Genomic DNA, 20,015 nt, shown 5'->3' on the forward strand with positions numbered 1-20,015 from the left:
TGGGTTTGAAGTGGCAGAAAATATGTCAGCAAAGTGAAGTCAGTGCTTGAATTAAAGTAGTTTTTATCACCATTTCTTCTTCAGCAGGTGTTGTTTCGCATAATGGCCACGCGGTGGCAGCAAAGGCGTCATGACGCATATGACGTCACGACGCGCCTCGGGTGGTGGAAAAAGATGGGACAGGTATTAGTTTTCTTTTCCTATCAACATTTCCTGAATGTAACTGCACAGAAGTTGCTCGCCTAAACGTGTACATACATAAACATTCATCAAAGCGAATCATATTTGGACCAAACACGTTTAGTGTTCTGACTTGGACGCCAGAGCGGAGTGGGAGGGTCCCGACTGGTGTTGCACCACTTTACTCTGCATTTTTTGCCCCAGTGAGGTTGTGATCTGCCCCAGTGTGGACTACCGACAGCATCCAGGTGAGATGGTCTCGAAGCGCGGCTGCCTTCCCCTCCTGCTCGCGGTCACCTACGTGTGCTTCACGGGGGGGTTGATGTGGTCCTTCCAAGACGAGGATGCCAGCGACGGGTAACTCAGGCAGCTTTAAGCGACAGCGAGGGCTCCTCGCTTCCGAGTGGGTTGACCGTAACTCAACATTTTGTCTTTGGCAGGGAAGAATGCTCTGAAAATAACGTGTCCACCACCAAGTACCCCTGTGTGAAGTCCACCGGAGAGGCTGCGACCTGTTACAGGTGAAGCGTTGCCGTGGTCACATGTGGGGCATCAAGTGTTGTGAGGGGGCTTTAGTTTAGTGCTGCAGGGTAGGGTATTCTGTGATATTAAAATTCCAAAAGCCTGACTAATCTTGGATAAAAGTGAATGTTTTAAGGGTTTTTTTAACTAACTTTTATCTGTTGAATGAGAATTTATGCAGTAAAATGAAAATGAATTGATCAGCACACTCTCCAAATTGTCCTTAATTGCGTGAACTTTTGCAAACAAAGTTTGGTACCTGAAGAAATAATAATGGTGTATTTTACTGCTGCTGCTAAACAGTTGGCTTTGGGTTCACTTCAGTGCCGTTTTTGAAGGAAAAAGGAAGGTGTAACATGGTATAAATGTTAAAACTCAGGCTCTCCTTATAATTATTTTGTGTGGGTTTCAGAGAGCAGCTCCAGCTCCGACACTGGCTTTAATTATGACAGCTCTCACACTCAGGGCTTCCTCTCCTATCAGGGCTTCCTCTCCTAGGCTGCGGATGAAGTTGTTAGAACCTAATCTGTCTTCTTTAGGAGAGGCCACCTCGAAGACGTAATGAAAAAACCCCAAACCTACAGACTTAAGATGAGCGTCGCAGCCCAAATCTGTTCAAATCTCCAGTTTAATCCATGAACTGGAAGCTGCATTTATCTATTAAACAAAAAGTCCCGTCTTAAATACTAGAGAAACACGTCAAATTAAAACCAGAACCAGGAAAATATTTGATCTCAGGCCTGTTGTAACTCAGTTTGATGAGATAGCGGAATTTTCAAAGAATATTACGGTAAATGATGTAAACTCTTTCGTGTGATTGTGATGTGATTCATCCTTTTCTGTACGCTCCATTCTGGGAAAGCTTATTGCACACTAAAGAAATGCCAGATTGTTTAATATCCCTCCCTTCCAAGTGTGGACTTCGTGAGGTTTCATCTCGTATCGCTTGACAAACTGCTGGCCGCGGTCAGAGCACTTAGCAACATCCTGTTTGATCTTCAAGTCTCTAACACATTCTTTACATAATTCTGTTATTTTATGCATATTGGCCGCGGCCGCAGTTGTTTCCCACAGTGTTTATTTAAGGAGGGATATCTGTCTGGGCCCAGAGCAGACTGCGTGTTTCCTGGGTGCATGTCAGTTCACCTGCTCCGCCTGAGAAGACGACTGTCTCCAACCTGTATGATGCGTGTCGTCGCGGCGCCATTTGTTGATCTGACCTCACCCAGGTGAAGGTCATATAGCTACACCAGAACAACGTGAGATCTTGGCAGCACCTCGTGGAGTTGCCTAACCCAGTTTTCACTCGGCTGCCAGGTCTGTTGAAAAACTCCCGCGTTGCCTTAAATGTTATTTTTGGCTTTGGCAGCAGGTGAGGGCACAACACTGCAACACTTGCCGAGAAATATCAGACTTTATGGGGAGACACAGACCTGTCAGCAGATGAAGAGACAGAGTCGACCCTAAACCTGATGGATTCTGGTTCTGACCTCTTCGGGTCAGTCCAGAAATCTTTTCTTTGTCTCGTACGTCTCCTGGTGGACAACACAAGGTTTTCGCCATTTGTGAGCCCTCCGTTACGCTGTGTCCAGCTCTCATCTTCATCGACCATCTTCCACCCGCTCTGTACTGGCCGGGCCTGGAAGCTCAGAGCTACAGAAGCATCAACTGCTCCATCTCTTTTTACTTTGCAGATTGTTTGACTTGACATTTTGGGCGGCGTCCGACTCCACAAGTCCTGGATGTAATCATTTCTCTGGCACCTATTGGCCAGTAACAAATCAACCAATCAGCAGCTAACCATTAGCTAACTCGGGTTTGCACAACATTCCTAAAGTTTAGTCATGAGTTTTATGAGTTTTGTTTATTAGATTTGATTGAAACAGACTGCTTGTGGTGATTCTGCTGTGGTCAAGGTGTGCAACGAAACAGCGCACGGTTGCAGAATATGGTAAAACCGCTGAAACGAGACCCGTCCACTTCTGCTGTTGTAGGCTGCTTCCATGTGTTGGAAGGTAAAATTGTAGATGGGCAAGCACAACAGCTTTTATTTTGGGTTCACGTCTCCGAGTTGAACTCAGCAGTTTGCCAACATCTTAACCAGACATATTTTTTTGGGGGGGAGGCAAATCTCTGAGATTTCATGAACCTTTTGAGCAGGCAGTTGTATGTTCTGGCCAAGCAGATGTCGGTGGGGAAGAGAGTGAGAGCTCTCTTAGCCAACAATGATTATTATTGCTGTAAAGAGATTATTTGAGGCGACGACAGGCGACGTCCAAGGCCGTTTGCGTGGATTTGTTTCGCAGGCGTCGTCGCTTCGCCTGGAAAAGAAGCAGAGCGGCGAGTTTCTGCAGCTGCGGCAGTTGCAGATGATTGATGTGTGTAATTGTTGCCTTGTTATTGCTCCGAATGATTCTTGTGCTACAAAAGCCTTTTGATACAAACCCCACCCCTCCCCCCTCAAACCCCCACCTTCCCCCTTTCTTTTGAAATTTAGGGGAAATTCTGCTTTATGAAGTTAGTCTGACAATAACATTTCTCCAGCACCCCCACCCTGCCGGCCCTGCCCCATCCCCCCTCTGAGACATCCTGGCCTTGATGCTTCTCATGCACTCGGCTGATCCAGGCGGCCTTGTTTACGTCCCATAAATGGTGCCACCACGTCATGTCCACTTTGTCTAAAGGCCGCTTACGCGAGGCGTTTCTTCAGGGGCTCCAGATGCCGGAGAACAGGTTAAAACTTATCAGACAATGTTCTTATTTCATTTGAAAAGAGAGTTTGATCGAGCGCAGGGTTTCCGCTTCTGTGTCCGTTTGTTCAGTTTGGCTGGAGCGCTTTAGATTTCACCACACACCCGAGGAATTTGGATCGCAAGCAAATAAGAATTTATGTACTTTATTTGGAACTCCCCATTTAAATAGCTTTCAGTGTGGTGTTGCCGCTCTCTGACACGAATATGATGCTTACAGGAAGCAGCTGCCATTGAAGGAGGTCAACGCGAGCTCAGTTTGTAATTTCTCTCACCTTGCAAACCCAGCTCGTTCTGTAGCTGCTGGACAGACAACAACGTCTTATTCCAGGCTGCGTATCTCATGTCTAAATATCCCAGAGACGTGCACTGAAGCGCTTTTAGGAAATCTTTCTAACAGACAAAACACAGGGGAAAAAACAGATTTTGTGTACCGAGGTGACTGAGAAAGGAGCATGGAACAGGTCCAAATGCTTTCTCAACAGCCCCCAGCGTGAACTGTTTACTGGAATTAACCTCAGATGCAGAGACGGATAACACTTCTGAGCATGATTTAAGGCTCTCGCAACGGTTTCCTGACGTTTCAATAATAACAGGAGAGTTGGCAACTGACAATTAATGCAGCAAGATGCTCTTTCAGTGTTGAGCTAAGACCCAGGGCTGATATCCCATAATTCACCCTGAAATGATGCACCGTGGCCCATTGAAAAGCACAACATCTGTGTTCAATCACTATTTAGAAAGAGGATATGTATCCTGTCGGGAGTGAGAGCTCTGTTACAGAGAGGGTGACGTGGGTTCAAGGGGCTTACATGAACATTTGATGTTGCTCTGCTGACGCCTCCCACGCAGTCGACCATTAAAGGGATCTAAAGGCAACACGGAGGCCAGCTGTCAGATTAAGCCGGAGATCGGTGTGAAAAGTGCACTGATCGATGTCCCGAGACGTGTGCCTGTGAAACAGGCGTGTGCAATTAGATTCTGAGCCGTCGATCTCCGTTAAATTGCATCATTGTCAAAGCAGGCGTTTGTTTTTATCAGTAGAAGAGTACCATTAGAAGCTCCGCGTAGGTCGTTACAGCTCCGCGAGGGGAGGATGTTAGCGTGAAGCAGCGCTCCTCATCTATAACTCCTCTCTTGTCTCCTGGTTCGTTGCACTTGAGGAATTGTCATAAGACAAACAAATGACCAAGAGCAAGGACAGAAGGGTCGGAGCCATTTGCTGCACGTCCAACAAAGTGCTTATCAGAAGAGCGCGTGGAGGTCAAAGTTCATCTCTGGTGCGTGGCTGGTCTGCACAGGCGCCTTACAGCCGAATGGTTCTTGGTTCCATTCCAGCTCAGTTCTTTCCGTCCACAGTTTGCATGAACATTGTGTCCTGTGGTCATTTTTCTACTGAACATTTCTCGTATGAAATAGACATTTATCTTACTGACATGTTAGTTTAGTTTCTAACTTCCTGACTGAAGCTCCTCAGATGTCTACAGTTGTATATGCAGGAGGAATAATCCTGCAGATGCTGCATTATTTCAGTGCAGCCTTCATGTTTTTGTCATTACGTTATTAAGGATTTACTCCTCTGGCCCCAATTTGCTGCCATTCCCTCCTGTTGATGTGACCCTTTATTGCTCCCTGGTGGGTTTGCTGATATGCTTCCTAATCCCTGAGTAATTTAACTGCATTGATTTCTCTCTCTCTCTCTCTCGTGTTTCAGCCTAAAGACTCGGTTTCGAGTCTCATTCGTGATTTTCTTTTTATTTGAAATCATGTGGGATACTTGATTTGTCCTCTGTTATCCAATATTGTGAGCAGACACTTCACTCCTCCAGAGACCTTTTTGAAAATGCTTGATTTGTTTGGTTCCTTTTTAATGTTTATTTTGGAGGGTTTTTTCCTTCGCACTGTTAAATCTGTTAAAGATAACATTTCTAGTGGCCTTTCCAAGTTTCTCTTTAATAGCCCCCTGAAGTGGAAGGACACTTAGAGCAACAGCAGCGTTTAAATGGGAATAATATGGTGGCTCGGCTCAGTTAGGATGGTTCAAGTTAGAGCTACATGAGAGGGCTGCCGGCAGTTTATTATTTCCTTTAGAGAGTTGAGCTCTCTTTTAAGAGACTGAGGGGGTCAACGTTTTGCTTTTCTCAGTTTGTTGAATCTAAATTTTGTTTTCATTTGATTTTGAAAGGGTTAATTCACCGTCATATTCCTCTTAAAAGCTCACTAACATCATCCCTCAATTGGCTGTTTAATTTTATTGAATTGCCAACCAACTTAATGGGACTGCTCAGCATTAGCAGCGGCTAATGCTGAACTTGGTGCAGCCAGTGGAAAGAAAGTCCCAGTGAACTTCACTTATCAGCAAGAGAATCAAAACAAGAACTAGAATTTAGGTTTAATTGAGCCCTATATAACAGGCAGCTGTGACGGATGGTTATTTTTCATTTTCAGGCAGCGACCTCTCCGGAGCGCTCTGTGCGGCTGTCACGGCATGAGCGCCGGGTTCATGCTATCAAAAACCAACAGGTCCCGTTAATGTAGCGTGTTCGGGAGCTTTTTTTCTGCTCAGAACTCCTTGGACTGTAGTGGAGGAAATGCAGAGTTCTCGATTTTTTTCTTTGTGCCGTCTGTTTTCTGTCCTGTAATAGAAAAAAAATCAGCCTCTCTAGGGTTGATTTTTGCACATTTTTCAGAAACTTGTGCCTGTGTGTGTGTTTTGATATCATCATCTATTAAGTTATATATTTGTTCTAGAGGTTTTGTGCCAGTAACAACTATTCCATCCCTCTCTCCTATCTTGAAGAGTTGTTCTGAGTTGTTTTTGGACTCTACGGTCTCTGAATGGTCCCTTCAGCCTCCACGCTGAGTTTTATGGCCGCGTGCACCGACCTTCTACAACCTTCTAACTGTCATCTGCGGCGCTCTTCCTCCAACAAAGACCTTAAAATTCACCAACATCTGTCACCTCGCCTGCGATCATCGGGCCACGTTTAGCATCGAACTTGTGATAGAATCAATACGTCACGTTGCAGTTGCAACACATTTCAGTGAGGAATGTTAACTGTATTAAAGAAACGCACGTCAGGTTTGCCAAGATCAGGAAAATAATGGACTGTGACATTCCCTCATGTCTGACTCCTTCCTCTCAGCGTAAAGTATTATTAGCAGAAAGGAATACATTTCCAAAAGGTTTTTTTTTCCAGTCTGGAGATGTAGAAAACACAAAGGTATCCAGGCATTTTAAACACACAATCTCCCTGTTGTTATGTGATGCTCTAACCAGTTTTCTTTCCCTTCAAAATAACTTTGTGGGATTGTCACAAGCCAGTCACGTTTAATATATTATTTTATCCTGCTGGCTGTAAAACCTGCTGCTCCAGCTCCATTTCTGTTTTATAACCGCTCACAATAAGAGAAACAAGCCAAATTAGAGGATTGAAACTGAAAAATAGCTCCAGACAAGCTTCAGTGACTCTAAAAGAGCATCAGAATCCAGGCCTGTAGAGCCACGTGCCCCCCCACCCCCCAACAGCACAGAAGTCTGGAGATTACACCCCCAGACGAAGAGCTGCATCGTGAATTACTAAGTAGTCCGAAATTGTTCAGACATTATGTGTTTGAAACTGGCAGCCGAAAAGAGAAGATGGTGTGTTAGCTACATCTGGACGAGTTGGAGGAGACGGGAGACGTGCGGAACATTTGACCAGCAGATGGTTTTGTGCAACCGCCATCGACTGTTGTGCTTTTGTTTACCCGCCCATGTTGACGGCAAAGTTTTAATGGGGAAAATTGGACTTAGGTTGACGGAGCAGTTAAGAATCTCTGAGAGAGATGAAGACCGCCAGACGTGCTGGGAGCCCGGTCCAGTCCGCCCAGCGGGTGGTGCCATTAGCGTCCGACCCAGCTGGTTCACTGTGGGGGTTTACAAGGTAATTAGAGCTCTGAGGGTCCCTCCCCGGTTAACTGAGGTCAGACTAATCTATGTCTCCATTTCAGGGGTGCCCCAGTAAAACGATATGGATCACTGCCAAAATTAAATAACCTTTTAGTGGGTGATGGGGGGGGGGCACAGGTGGAAAACAATCCATGATGTCCTCTCATTCTGAGCAAGTGCAGCGGGACCTCGTGGGTTTTGGATCCAATCCCGCCATAGACGTCTGCCACGCACGCGTGATCCTCGCACCCCTGGACGAGTCCTGATTGAATTTGAATCCCACTTTTTTTCCGGGCTCATGCATATCCATGAGCCCGCGTGTTTCCTGTTAGCACGTCTCCAAGTGCCAAGTTTGGCACCAGACTGTTTTCTACGGCGTCATGAAGCGTCTGAGAGGTTTCTGGGTCATTTCCCAGCGAGGTCTCGCTCTCGGAGCTCTTTACATACCTGACACTAACATTGTCAGGAGACATTAAGCAGTCAACAAAGCACAGAGCATTTTTACTGAACAAATGCATCGTTTGTTCCGTCTTTTTAGGCTAAATATGAACGTTGACTATGCTCTATGATGAGTTGCCTACACCCTCTAAGTACGAGAGCTTCAGTTCAAATGGTTTAAATAATTATTTTATGTTTAAATTCACGTTTGCTGCATCTCTCAACCCTGGAAAAGGGCCACAGGATGACCAGTGTCACCGCCGCGTCGTCACAGTGGGAATTCCAAGTGGTTTCCCTTTAAACTTCGTAGCTGCAAGAATGCAATGTGAGAACTGGAGCGCATATTTGGATGGCCTTGTAATTTAAACCGTGCAGTGAAAACACATGTTTTCTTGTTTTGATTTAGCATTTGTGAATACTCAGAGCTGCGAGCAGAAGACGTAGGCCTGTAGTCAGACTTAAACAACCACCCGTGCTGGATCAGACCTTCACATCAGAGACTGTTACGTTGTTTTTGGAGTGTATGTTTGAACCTTTTTCACTTCAGAATAAAAGCATCATCTGCAATTTTCCGCAGGAATACCACAGATCATTCCATAATCAGGCTATTAAAGTGCCCTAAGCTGCCCAGTCACCAACATGACCAAGGTTTTAAATGTGATAATTCAGTGTTGTGTCAGGAAGCAATAAAAGGTGCAGCATAATAAGGCTCATGGGCATTTATCTGAGGGACTCGGTAAGGGAAACGTCAGCACAAGCATGGATCCAGTTTCTGCGGGACGTTGTCCCCTCTTTCATGCACTCCTGCAGACACACACGGAAGTTTGTTTTCTCACGAATGTTGGACCAACTATGGTTATTTTGCTTAGCTGGTTATTTGGTGCCTTCTCTCCCTGTTGGGATGTTGTTATGACATGAAATATTGGGTCACACAGGAAACCATCCTCAGATCAACTCTCCCACCAGTCCTCTCCCGCCCGCACGCCACCACATGAGCTGCTGTGAGATATGGAGACGACTTATACCGCAGCGTCTTTTTCGCTGATTTTTTTCATGCTTCAGAAATTGAAGAGTGCCAAAATTCCATCTGACCAAACATCATTTTAAGGCCAGAATGGCCGCGCACGCACAGATGGAGGGCAAGTGCATGTTATTTTCGGAGGCCTATGCTGTTCTGAGCGATCAGTTCTCTGGTTTGGCTCGATTTGATGACGTGACTGTTTGAATAGCTACATGACCTTTATGACGGAAACGTAACGGGATTCATAAATGAACGTTACAGCTCAAAGAGGGATTGTTAGCTTTAGCCACCTGATTAGCTGGTCTCTGTTTCAGGGCTTTAAGTAACTATTTCAGGGAGAAATCGCGGCGTTTTACGGTGCTGCACAGCCAGAAATGAATACAATCACAGAAAATTGCCTGAATAAACCACATGAAAACTGCACCTCAGCCGGGCTGCATTGTTATTTCCACACACACCCTGAAGATCTCTCCATCTGTCAAGTATTCTATTACCCAGCATGCCACAGGACTGCCCTGCAAAGACCTGGGGTGGTTTACAGGTTACATTACAGGTTACATTCAATGTTTCCTGTCTCACTGACTGTAATTTGGTCTGTTTTCTTCCAAAGATGAGGGAATGTCAGGGTTTTTATGCAACTGGAAGTGTCACAAGATCTTCTGTCTGATTTATTTGCAGAAAGAAATGTTGCAAGGGCTTCAAGTTTGTGCTGGGCCAGTGTGTTCCTGAAGGTAGGGGGAATATTTGGATGTACATTAACTGTTTATAGATGTTTATTATTCTACCCTCGCTTCTTCCATCATCGCTGAGGCCCGTCGCCTGTTTTTGTGCTCACGTGTCTGACACAGCCGCTCTTTCTCCAGATTATGATGTGTGCACCGACGCCCCCTGCGAGCAGCAGTGTACCGACCATTTTGGTCGGGTGGTGTGCACCTGTTACCCCGGTTACCGCTACGACCGCGAGCGCCACAGAAGCCGGCAGAAGCCCTACTGTTTGGGTGAGTCTTGCATTCTTTGTTTTTTAAAGCCTCCTGTGTACGTACACCCCCTTATTTTCTGTGTATTTTAGGAAAATAGTTGCTGAAGTATGTTGCAGCAAATTTTCCACAGTAAAATATTGTCAACCCATTCATACCAGCCAAATATTGTTTTTCCTGACTTAGTACCATATTTATAGATTAAGTTTGGTGTCTTTTTCCCACTTACCTTTTTTCTATATTTTTTTTTTTACAGTGTTGTGTGTACATACAGCTATATCATATTCTCGTGTGTTTATGCTGGATTCTGGTTTCGATACTTTCTTTAAAGGTGTCAAAATCCTACATTCCGGATCATTTTGTCTTCTCCTTCTGTGTCCCTGCATGTTGCTGCAACATATAGATATCGATGAATGTGCAGACAGGAACATGTCGGCATGCTCACAGCTCTGCGTTAATTCTGTGGGGAGTTATAGGTGTGAGTGTGAAAAGGGCTATTTCCTGGAAGAAGACGGGCAAACGTGCACTAAAGGAGAGAGAGGTGAGACGAGCCTTTTTTCATCACGTTTTCCCTTTTATCCCAAGAAGACAGATGGAGTTTTCAGTCCTGCAGACATCTGGGAGCCGTTACACTCTCCAGCTTCTTGCGAGTTCCTGTTCTGCTCTGATTTTCTGGCTGCATTAGAGAAAACGTCACAGATGGTTCCGACTACGACAGAGTCAGTTTTTGCCCCATATTCAGTCATTGCAGTCGGGGAGAGGGGAATCTGGGGGGGGGGGTGTAGATTTGCTACTTCCTCCCATGAGTTTATCTTCCATTACCACATTTGCAGAAATGACTGGAGAGTGGAAACTCCGCGGTACGCGCTCGTTCTGGGATACTTCCTGCTAATTTGTAACAGTGGGGACACTAGTGCCAGTAAAGTGGAGACCGGAGTGAACTCTGAGCATTAACTGCAGATCTTGGCTCCACTTCACCCATCATGATGCCACTAAATATCAGAAAGATTGGAAACTTACAGCTCAAAATTGTGCAACAAATAGACCTAAAAATCAGTCCGGGTCTTCCACATCATTGAAAACAGTTCAGTTATTTTCCCCCTGAACACATGTTAAAGACAGCATCATTTCCGCTCCCCAGCAGTGCATCTCTTTGAGAAGTCTGACAATGTGATGAATGCTGGTACTTGCTCAGCCACGTGTGATGAGTTCCTGCAGATCAAGATGTCGGTGCTGCAGCTGAAACAACAGGTAAGCGTTCAAAAAAGAAAGGGCTTCGTGTCCAGTACGGTCGTCCTATCAAGTTTGAACTCATCCCTAATGCACATTATTTATGGCGTCCAGCTGTGTTGCCTGGGTGCCCCTGCAGCTTTATATTTATTACATAATGAAGGTCTAATAAAAATGCTGGATGTGCGCGATAATAGCGACGCTATTGAGTTGCACGTGTGGGCGGGTCAGGTATTGGGGTCAGACTCTGGCGCCGAGGGTCACAGCTGTGCTCATGCATAATGCTCACTGATCAGCAGCTGAACTCTGAACCTCCCCGAGGTGTACACGGATGCGTGCGCACGTATGTGGGCATATGTTTTTTGGATGCGTGTGCACATGGGCTTGGACCTGTGGGCCCCTGCAGCGCTGCATATCCCAGCAGGACTGTCAAAATCAGGCGAGGTTCCGAAAAGATCAGACAACTTTCTCCAAGGACGACACTTGGCCCTCGGGGCAGGAATATGTTTTCTGGAAGTCCGTCCCGTTGTTCAGTTTCCTTCCCCTGATTTTAGAGTAACACCTGAAGGATCATATGTTGTTGATTCGATGGATCAGGACTTCAGGTGTTTAGAGATTTCTCTTTGACCTCAGTCACTATTTCCTGCGTCCTAATTCAAGATGACCGTGCTGTCGAACAGTGCCGGTGTCCACGAGCAGATGTCCCGAGAGAAGCTCCTGACATCGCCCATGTTTTCTCCAGGACCTCCAGGTCTCCCAGGTCCTCCAGGTACACCATGCTGATAAAGTGCGCACATACCGAATGCTCGTCTTTAGGCGACTCATATGTCTCTCGATCGTGCTAGGAGGTCCAGGACCGGAAGGCCCTCCGGGATTGAAAGGCCCCCCAGGGCCCGCTGGTCCCAGGGGCTTGATGGGACCTAGTGGACCCACACCAGACCTGTTCCACATGAAACGAGGCCCCAGAGGACCTGTGGTCAGTCAATTTCTCTTAATCTCAGTTACTCTTCTCTTAGTTTGGCAACAGAAAACTCTCAAATGTTGAGCTGCAGGTCGGTTTCTAAGGGCTGCAGCCTTGCAGATGTAGGCCTGCCCCTCCTAACATCATTAATTATTCGGTCTCCTCTTAGATTAATGAGACTGCAGCAGTTGCAATCAGCACAGGCTGACTAAAGCTAAGCCAAGAGGGCTGGGAGAGCAGAGTTTGGACATGAAGGCAGCGTATCGCGTCCTCGCTACAGAGGCATAATCCTGCTGCTGCGGTCTGGGAGAAATGGCCGATCCGTCTCCCTCGGCTCGCTGCTGACAGGTGTTTGATAGCACGTCGGGCGTTCAGGCGTGATGAATGTGGTTTGGTCTGTGGCTCGCGGCGTTGGCACCAGACTGAGCACTGGGGCCGTTTGTTATATAATGTCTAGAGCTTCAGCGATGATTATCCCAGAAAACGGATAAAAGCGATTGGACTTATGGAAGATCAAACATGATTAGGATGACAGGTTGGACTTCAGAGTTTAGGATTCGTTCATTTGCAGTGAAAATCATCGTGCACATCAGAAATCTTTTTCCTTTTTCTTATTTGACAGGGACCTCCAGGAGCACCAGGAACAACTGGATTAAAGGTGACATCACGTGCAATCTTACCGAATGATCTGAATGGGCAGATTTCTTTCCGTCACACACCTTTGTTACATGATTCATCCATTAGAAATGTCCCCGTTTGTCGGCGTAGCCCAGGCCTCCCACATATAGCTCCTCAGGCAGAGGAGTCAGCCGGGCTGGTTTTAATCAAAGGTGGCCCAGTTGGTGCAGAAAGCCCAAATGTACCGACAAACATATTTCTCAACAGCTAAATGGAGTTTAAAGTGGTTCTTCAGGACTTTCGGGTTGATTAAACCTTGCAAGTTGATGCAGGTCGGAGGAGGTCGATTGGTGGGATCGTCTTCAATCCTGGGTGATGTTGTTCCATCCGCCATAATTACCAAAGAACCATAAAAACTGTGCGGGTAGATTTCTCTTTCATGTTTTCAAGAGGTTTTTGCAGCATTTGTCCATATATGAAGCTTAGACAAGGTCTTGTCTCGTTGACTGAGCTGCAGCCGACCTCTGTGCACAGAGAAAGACCGAACTTAGAGATAAATACCAGCATTTGGCATCTTTGCTCTTTGGTGTTCTGCAGATGCTCGCAGCAGGTTGCCCTGCAGTCAACACCATTTGTGTTTTCCTCACTGTCAAGGTGAAAACTCTTAATACCGGCAGGCTTTTAAGGCTCTCTGGAACATCACGCGGATTTTGTTAACATTGCCTTTGAATTTGCTGGCAGGTGGTAGAAACCACATCTCAAAACAAAGTGGAATGTTTTTTTCCTCTGTGCTTTGCTTCCTTGGGAAACTTTGGGAATGGTAGCCTCCAATTATATTCCCCTAAAAACTAAAGGTTTGTCAGTGTGACTATAACATACTGAGGAAATTAATAGTACACTTTTTGAATAGCAGTATATTGATGTGGTGGCTCTAATTGGGAACATTTCCGTTGTTATATTTGATCCAGCAGGATCTTTAACTACAGCAGCTGGAGGTTATTTGGTAGCTAGTTTGTGGCAGCTTCTGAGGCAAAATTGAACCAATAAATTATTAAATATAAATTTGGCAAATTGAGAAAAACTTAACTTGTCAGTATTTTTGTAGACCAAGGCCAGAGTGGACACTGAAGAGGAACTCATTCTGGGTGCTGAATGATGTAGCCATTTCCATCTGGTCTTCCATCCGGGTCGCTGCCCCTGCAGTCGGGGGCACTAAGCAGTTAATTGCCCCATGGGGATAAATAAATAAATAAATGAATCCTCTTTCTTCCATTGCGCATGGAACAGTTTAGGTGCTTTACTGATGTAGCAGGTTGGTAGTCTCAGTGTTGCTGGGATGTTTGTGTGGATAGATGTGAGGGTGATGGTAATCTGCGTCTCCCAGTAATAAATGCGAACCATCTGCCAAAACACTCCCAGCACCGGCGTGACCCTGCGCCTGGCAACCACAGTAGTCAGGTCAGAGCGCGCAGGCGTGCTACCGTTAATCGGCTCGCTGCCAGGATGCCTCGCTGCATCGACATGTTGGGTGTTATAAACAGCACTCTTGATTTATTACAGGACGCAGACACAAAGTTTAGACATCTGCTTGTGTGGAGATGTGAAAAGGACTTCAGTTACCACATTAAGCCACCGTAGAGCCGGGATTTGTCTAGTTAAGCTTCGCATACAAGTGGGATGTAATGGGAAATGAGGACTCGGCTACCTTGTCCAGATGCGAGTGCTCGATAAACATTCTATTTCTTAAGAAATAAGCCTGTGGCTAATCACATTTAACCGCATGTTAACGTATGATCGTGCCTTCACTCTTCCTTTCATCAAAGCTCTATTATTCCAACTGGAAGAACATAAATTCCCTTGCTTTTTCCCACACTGGCCCAAATGTAAGGTAAATATTTGCCTTGTTTCCACAGGGTGATAGAGGAGCTCCCGGACCAGCAGGACTGCCTGTAAGACTCATGATTAACCGTATATTGATGCCACACCATTATGGTCTGTTGGTACAATCCAGTGCAGTTAATTAAACAAGTAAACAAGCTAAATTAGAAAGCATTCCCTCTTTTCTGTAAAGTCTGTCTATCATGTTAAACTTGCATAATTGAGCTTGTTTTTGATTAATATAGAATAGTTACATATGTATATGTGAAATATGAACATAAGACTTTTTTGTACTCAAAACTCCAGGGACCTCCTGGCTCCTTTGATTTTCTGCTCCTGCTGATGGCAGAGATCCGGAATGACATCACCGAACTGCAAAACAAAGTGTACGGCCGACCGGTGCATTCTCAAGGAGAGGACTTTCCTGCTGCTCCTGATGGCTGGGTGGACAACCAGGAAAATCTGGACACAGGCTCAGGAGAAGACTACAAGGAAGTACGTCAAACAGGCGGTGGAGGATTTAAAAGAACCCGGAAGAGGAAACCAGAACGGGAGAGAAAAGGCTTTAGTTAAAACTGTTAATGTAAAAAGAGACTAATGTCAGGTGTATATATTGCAGAGTTTTCCTTCTATATTTAACAGGCTTTTGAGCATAAAATACTGTAATGTTTTTAACAGATTTTTATTTTTGTATGATACAAGAATTTTTACACCAAATTACTGTATTAATCTGTGCAAATGCATGTGTTTTTTTTGTTTTATCTTTAATAAATGTGGCTTCTTCACACCACACAAGAGAAAGATTAGTTGCTTTTTCGCAACCAAACAAGCTCAGACTTATTCAGAAATTTACACGTATAAACGTGGAAAAGATTTTTATGAAAAGATTTTTTCCAGCAGTGGGCAATATCCGACTTGTCCGCTAGAGGGACACATCAACCAGAGCATCGCAATAAGTCATACATTAGAAAATAAAAACTTTAAGTCTGATCGATATATGTACGAATAAAATATTTTTTCAGAAAGAAAATTAAACCTACACAACACCATGCTTATTCGGCAATTTAACAAACTAAATCAGGAACTATATTTGAATCGCACTCCGAAACGTGAATCGTGGTAGGTCAGTAACAGTGGTGATCCACTAGGGGGAGACACTCGCCAGCAATAACGTGGTGTGTCATGACGGACCATGAATGATGCACAGCAGCGCAGTGTGCAGCGAACTCACTAAACTCTGTAGTCTAATTTGCACAGAAGCATGTGACGATAATCTAAACTCTGTTATGAATAAAGATTTGTGGGCGTGATCATCCACTGCGGTCTAATTTGTGTTTTCTTGTTTATTTTCAGACCCAATTACTTAAATTAGATGTTATTATGCAACAACACAACCCTTTTCAAGGATGTTTGGCAACATGAATAATACGCACCAGTGATGACAATAACCTAGAACGTATTTCCTGCACTTTGCTCTGTTGTTGTATTATGAGACAACCTTTAGTTTATTGTATCTTTGTGAATTTATTTTGGGATGAAAAAAGAAAAAACAATTCAAAACATCGTGTATGCTACATCATTGTGCATCTTTATAACTTTTTTTTATACATTTTAGAAAACATATTTTACAGAACAAAATCATGGCAAAGGGTTTTGTTTTTTGGAAAAACTCCATTCTGGAAGTAATTAATCACAGTCAAACAAGGGCAAGTCTTAAAAGATTTCAAATATTTGTTGAAGTGGCCCCTTGTTCCTAATTATATCTCACTGCCTGTCCCTCTCATTATTTAGAACTATACCCACAAAAAGATGCAATAGCGAATGGGACCCATCACACAGACAGCTCTCACCAAAAGAAAATGTTTAATTGCAACTGAATGACTGAGTTACTGTGTTGCACTGAAGGCCTTAACGAGGTAATTTTATTAGTAGAGGCTGCCTGGAAAATGATGGGGGGAAACAAACACAGTACAGAGAAAATTAGTGTTACCCAGTTCATTAATTAATGCATTAATGTGGGCCGCAAATTAACTGCCATGAAAAAGCTCTTTCAGGGAACAGCCTGATGAAAAAAATACATTGTTGCCCTCTAAAGCAATTACAAGACAGTGCAAATTCAATTCTAATGAGGTGAAAGGCACCCCCTTAACATCCATCTCCTACCCCCCTCCTCTTTTAAAGGACTTACTCTTGTCAGAGCCTAAGTTTAAGGAAGTATTGAGAGTGGAGGAGACAATAATAAGAGATCGGCCTGCTCCTGAGTGCTTTATATGCTGCAAACAGGTAGAGAGGAGTGAATGGCTCTCTTTCTGGGACTCCTGGGGGGCCTGTCTTCCCAGCACAACAACACTTGGCCCTGAGAAAAGGGTCTGCTCAAGGGCCTGGGCAGTGAATGGGTCTGTGCTGCAGCGGGTCACGCTGAATGGCCACAAGTTCTTCAATTATTACAAACTATGTTGTGCCAGCAACAGGGCTGCACACATGTGCACAAACACGCACACACCTACGCAGACAAAAACCATGCACATAGACCGCCCTCACCCTTCCACCGCTCCCTCTCATTGAGTTATCTTTACTCAGGCTTTGTCTCCTCTAATTGGAGCTGATGAGGGACTAATTGGTAGCTTTTTTACGACACCCACTACTTAAGCAATGGCAAACTAAGGGAGGCAGCATGAGCAGAGTTAATGAGAGGCTTTAGACAAATAAAAGCTTTAAAATCGGCCTGTTTCACAGAACAGGGAGAAAGGGAAAGTTGAGAATACCTTTTGTGTCCTCCACATCTTTCACTCATGTGCAGGTATCTGAAAAGGAGAGGCAGCGGTGGAGGGTGCACGGTGGTTGCCGAAATGTTGAGCACTTGTGCGCATAAAGGGATCTGTTCTGTATTGTTTGGGGGCCCATCGTTTAGTGTGTCTGTTGGTAATGAAAGAGGGCTGCTCTTCAAATGAATGTGGCAAAGACTGCAGTGGACAATAAGTGCCCCCCCTTCACTGCCCCCCGGACCACATTGGACCATGCTGAAGCAATCTGAAATAAAGGTTTTGTCCTTCTGCATTGTCGAGGGCCAGTATGTGGCCTACATGTGCAGATTTGTGCCAACAAACACAACAGTGAAGCCAGTCTGTGGGGCTCTGATGTGGTTGTTGGACAACACTGGCATGTGTACCTCCTGTCAAAGCACTGCAGAAATATTAGCATTTAGTATGTGAACTCGTCCTCCACTTGTCACATGGTATGGGGATTAGCAGCGTGGTGGCACGTTCAACCACAGGACGTTTTTCTCAGCATGCTGTCAACTCAGCAGACATTTAGTTCATGTGATAATGGCTGGCTTTGTGCTTTCTAGGTATGGATAAACACCATGGAAGCAACAGGCTTCATTTAACTAAGCCATGGTGTAACACCAGGAGGTGATGAGCCACTCTCATTTTGCCCCCTAATGTGATATGGGTGAACATCTTTAGCTGCTTGAACAAGTACCCAACATGCACGACTAAACTCTTATTTGCTGTTGCATTTTATCAGGTCAAGCATCCGGTCAAGGACTTTGGAAGAGGGACGCCTCCTGTGATGATGGAAAATGTTATATTAGAAGTCACACTGGCCTAAATACAAACTTTTAACAATCATGCAGAATTAAGTAAGGGCCAGTTAATCCAGCATTTTAGAGGATTTTTAGGTTCCTGACCAGCTTCCTGTCACTCCCCTTTTTTCTCTTGTTTATTACGGTTGTGTAATTCACTGGCCAAATATTTGTGCTGACTCATGTGATAGGCTATTCACCATCTCCATGACCCATTAACACCCCACGGGTTCCCATTGTCCACCCCTAAATGGATCCATTAGCATCACTGTTGTTATTCAAATCCTACATTTCCTAACAAGTTTGTAGTTTAACGCTCTTAATGAGGACTTCCTCAGACAAAAGCACAGGAGGCTTCTATTTTCTCCACTTGCACTCACGCAAACCTGTTGGCTTTCATGACTTTTACATGGATCACTTCCATCTAGAATTTCCTGCATTCTCTCTGTTAATTCAGTTCATTTTTTTTCTGCATAACCATTCTGCATCACTATACAATCCATCCACATGTCCATATTCAATTTCATGTTTTGATTGTTTGTCACATTGTATATTCATGTCAGTTCAATTTTTGACTGCTGCTGACACACTTTAACGATTATAACCTTTTTGTGCAATTAAATTGTTTTTGTTTTTTTTCTGGTGCAACATTCATATTAGTAATATTCAATATGTTCCCACATCTTTCTCCAATCAGCAAAGGATTTTTTTTATAGTCCACTGTAATTTTTCATACATAATGTAAATAATGTTAATGTTTTAAATGCATTCTCTGTCCTCAGAATCTAGAAGCTGTTCTGATTAGCCATCACTGTTTTGCTGATCAGTGTAGAATAGTCACCACCTTCACATTAGCACCACAACTATAGTGTGCTTTATAGTGGGGCTTGTTCCTGAACCTGTAATCAAAGGCCATGAGAGAGCGAGGGGACTGCGCCACAATCTGAGAGGAAGAAGCTAATGTAGAAAGTGAGTGGCACATAATTGTGTCACCTTCTGCCTCCTGCTGAGGCTTTTAGATGGCAGTGAAAGCCCCTGCGGACAGTGCTGGGTGACCTTACACAGGGTTACAAGCCTTTGCAGAATAACATCTGATACAAAAGCTGAAAGAATGAAAACCTGAATTGTTTGGTCTTTGTTAATGAGTTCAATTGAATGTAGTTCACATGACATGTCACTTTTGTATTTTGTTCTGATTTCATTATTATGATTACTTATGGATACCACCAAACACCATGTAAGTGTCTATCAATTTGGTAGCTTTTCATTTATTCAGAAATGCATATTTTTTAAGGATTCTCTGGGAAAAAAAAGAACCACACAAAACTAATGAGTTCAATTTCACACAAATGTGGCGGTGCTGGCAAATGCAGCAAGGGAGTTAGTTTGGTTTATCATTCTTTTATTTTGCACATCATTATGCATGAATTAGGCAAGGAAATGATACTTAGCATTTTTTGCTGTTTTTATTTTCCTCCAAAGCTCAAGTTGCGATGTTAAAACATTCATTCTCATGCATTTAGTAACTACTAAAGTGCAAAAAACTAATAATCCATTGTCTTCATAAAAAATCATTTATGTGTTTTGTGCAAATGTTTTATCTATTTCTAACCTTCATGTCATAAAGTACAAAGAATTTTGACTGTATAGATCCAGACCTATATAATTATTGATTGATTGATTGAAATTAGGACAACTGGGGATTTATTTATTTAATTTGATTTTACAGTTAAAACACGTGCTGAGTAAAAGTAATCTTAAACATGACTTTTTTTTTAAAAAAAATAAGCTTGAGTATATTCAATTATTAATAATTTTCTGCTATTATTCGCAACCGCTGCAGTGGGAAGTGTGTCGGGAGGAGAAAAAGCGGAAAGAGAAAAATGAAAAGACGCAATGCTGAATCTGCTTCCGGGTTGTCGC

At 44.1% G+C, this 20,015-nt stretch overlaps 1 protein-coding gene across 7 annotated transcripts; it reads left to right on the forward strand.

Moving 5' to 3' along the window:
- Positions 1–94: 94 nt before the first annotated feature.
- ccbe1 (collagen and calcium binding EGF domains 1) lies at positions 95–15,307 on the forward strand. 7 transcript variants are annotated; one of them, XR_008947780.1, is made up of 12 exons: positions 95–183; positions 385–537; positions 621–701; positions 9,521–9,573; positions 9,706–9,840; positions 10,223–10,360; positions 10,961–11,070; positions 11,710–11,818; positions 11,895–12,025; positions 12,633–12,668; positions 13,734–14,577; positions 14,813–14,926. XR_008947780.1 is itself a non-coding variant. In XM_057019719.1 (12 exons), exons 1-12 carry the CDS (start codon positions 131–133, stop codon positions 15,077–15,079), a joined length of 1,302 nt encoding a protein of 433 aa, XP_056875699.1. In that variant the 5' UTR covers positions 95–130; the 3' UTR covers positions 15,080–15,307. The 7 variants fall into 7 exon arrangements, 6 of the variants coding, with proteins under 6 accessions (XP_056875699.1, XP_056875700.1, XP_056875702.1 ...); XM_057019719.1 differs by having other exon boundaries at positions 14,542–14,577; positions 14,813–15,307; XM_057019720.1 differs by having other exon boundaries at positions 10,964–11,070; positions 14,542–14,577; positions 14,813–15,307.
- The last annotated feature ends 4,708 nt before the right edge of the window (positions 15,308–20,015 follow it).

Source organism: Takifugu flavidus, chromosome 20 (assembly GCF_003711565.1).
Source record: "Takifugu flavidus isolate HTHZ2018 chromosome 20, ASM371156v2, whole genome shotgun sequence".
NCBI classification, from domain to species: Eukaryota; Metazoa; Chordata; class Actinopteri; order Tetraodontiformes; family Tetraodontidae; genus Takifugu; species Takifugu flavidus.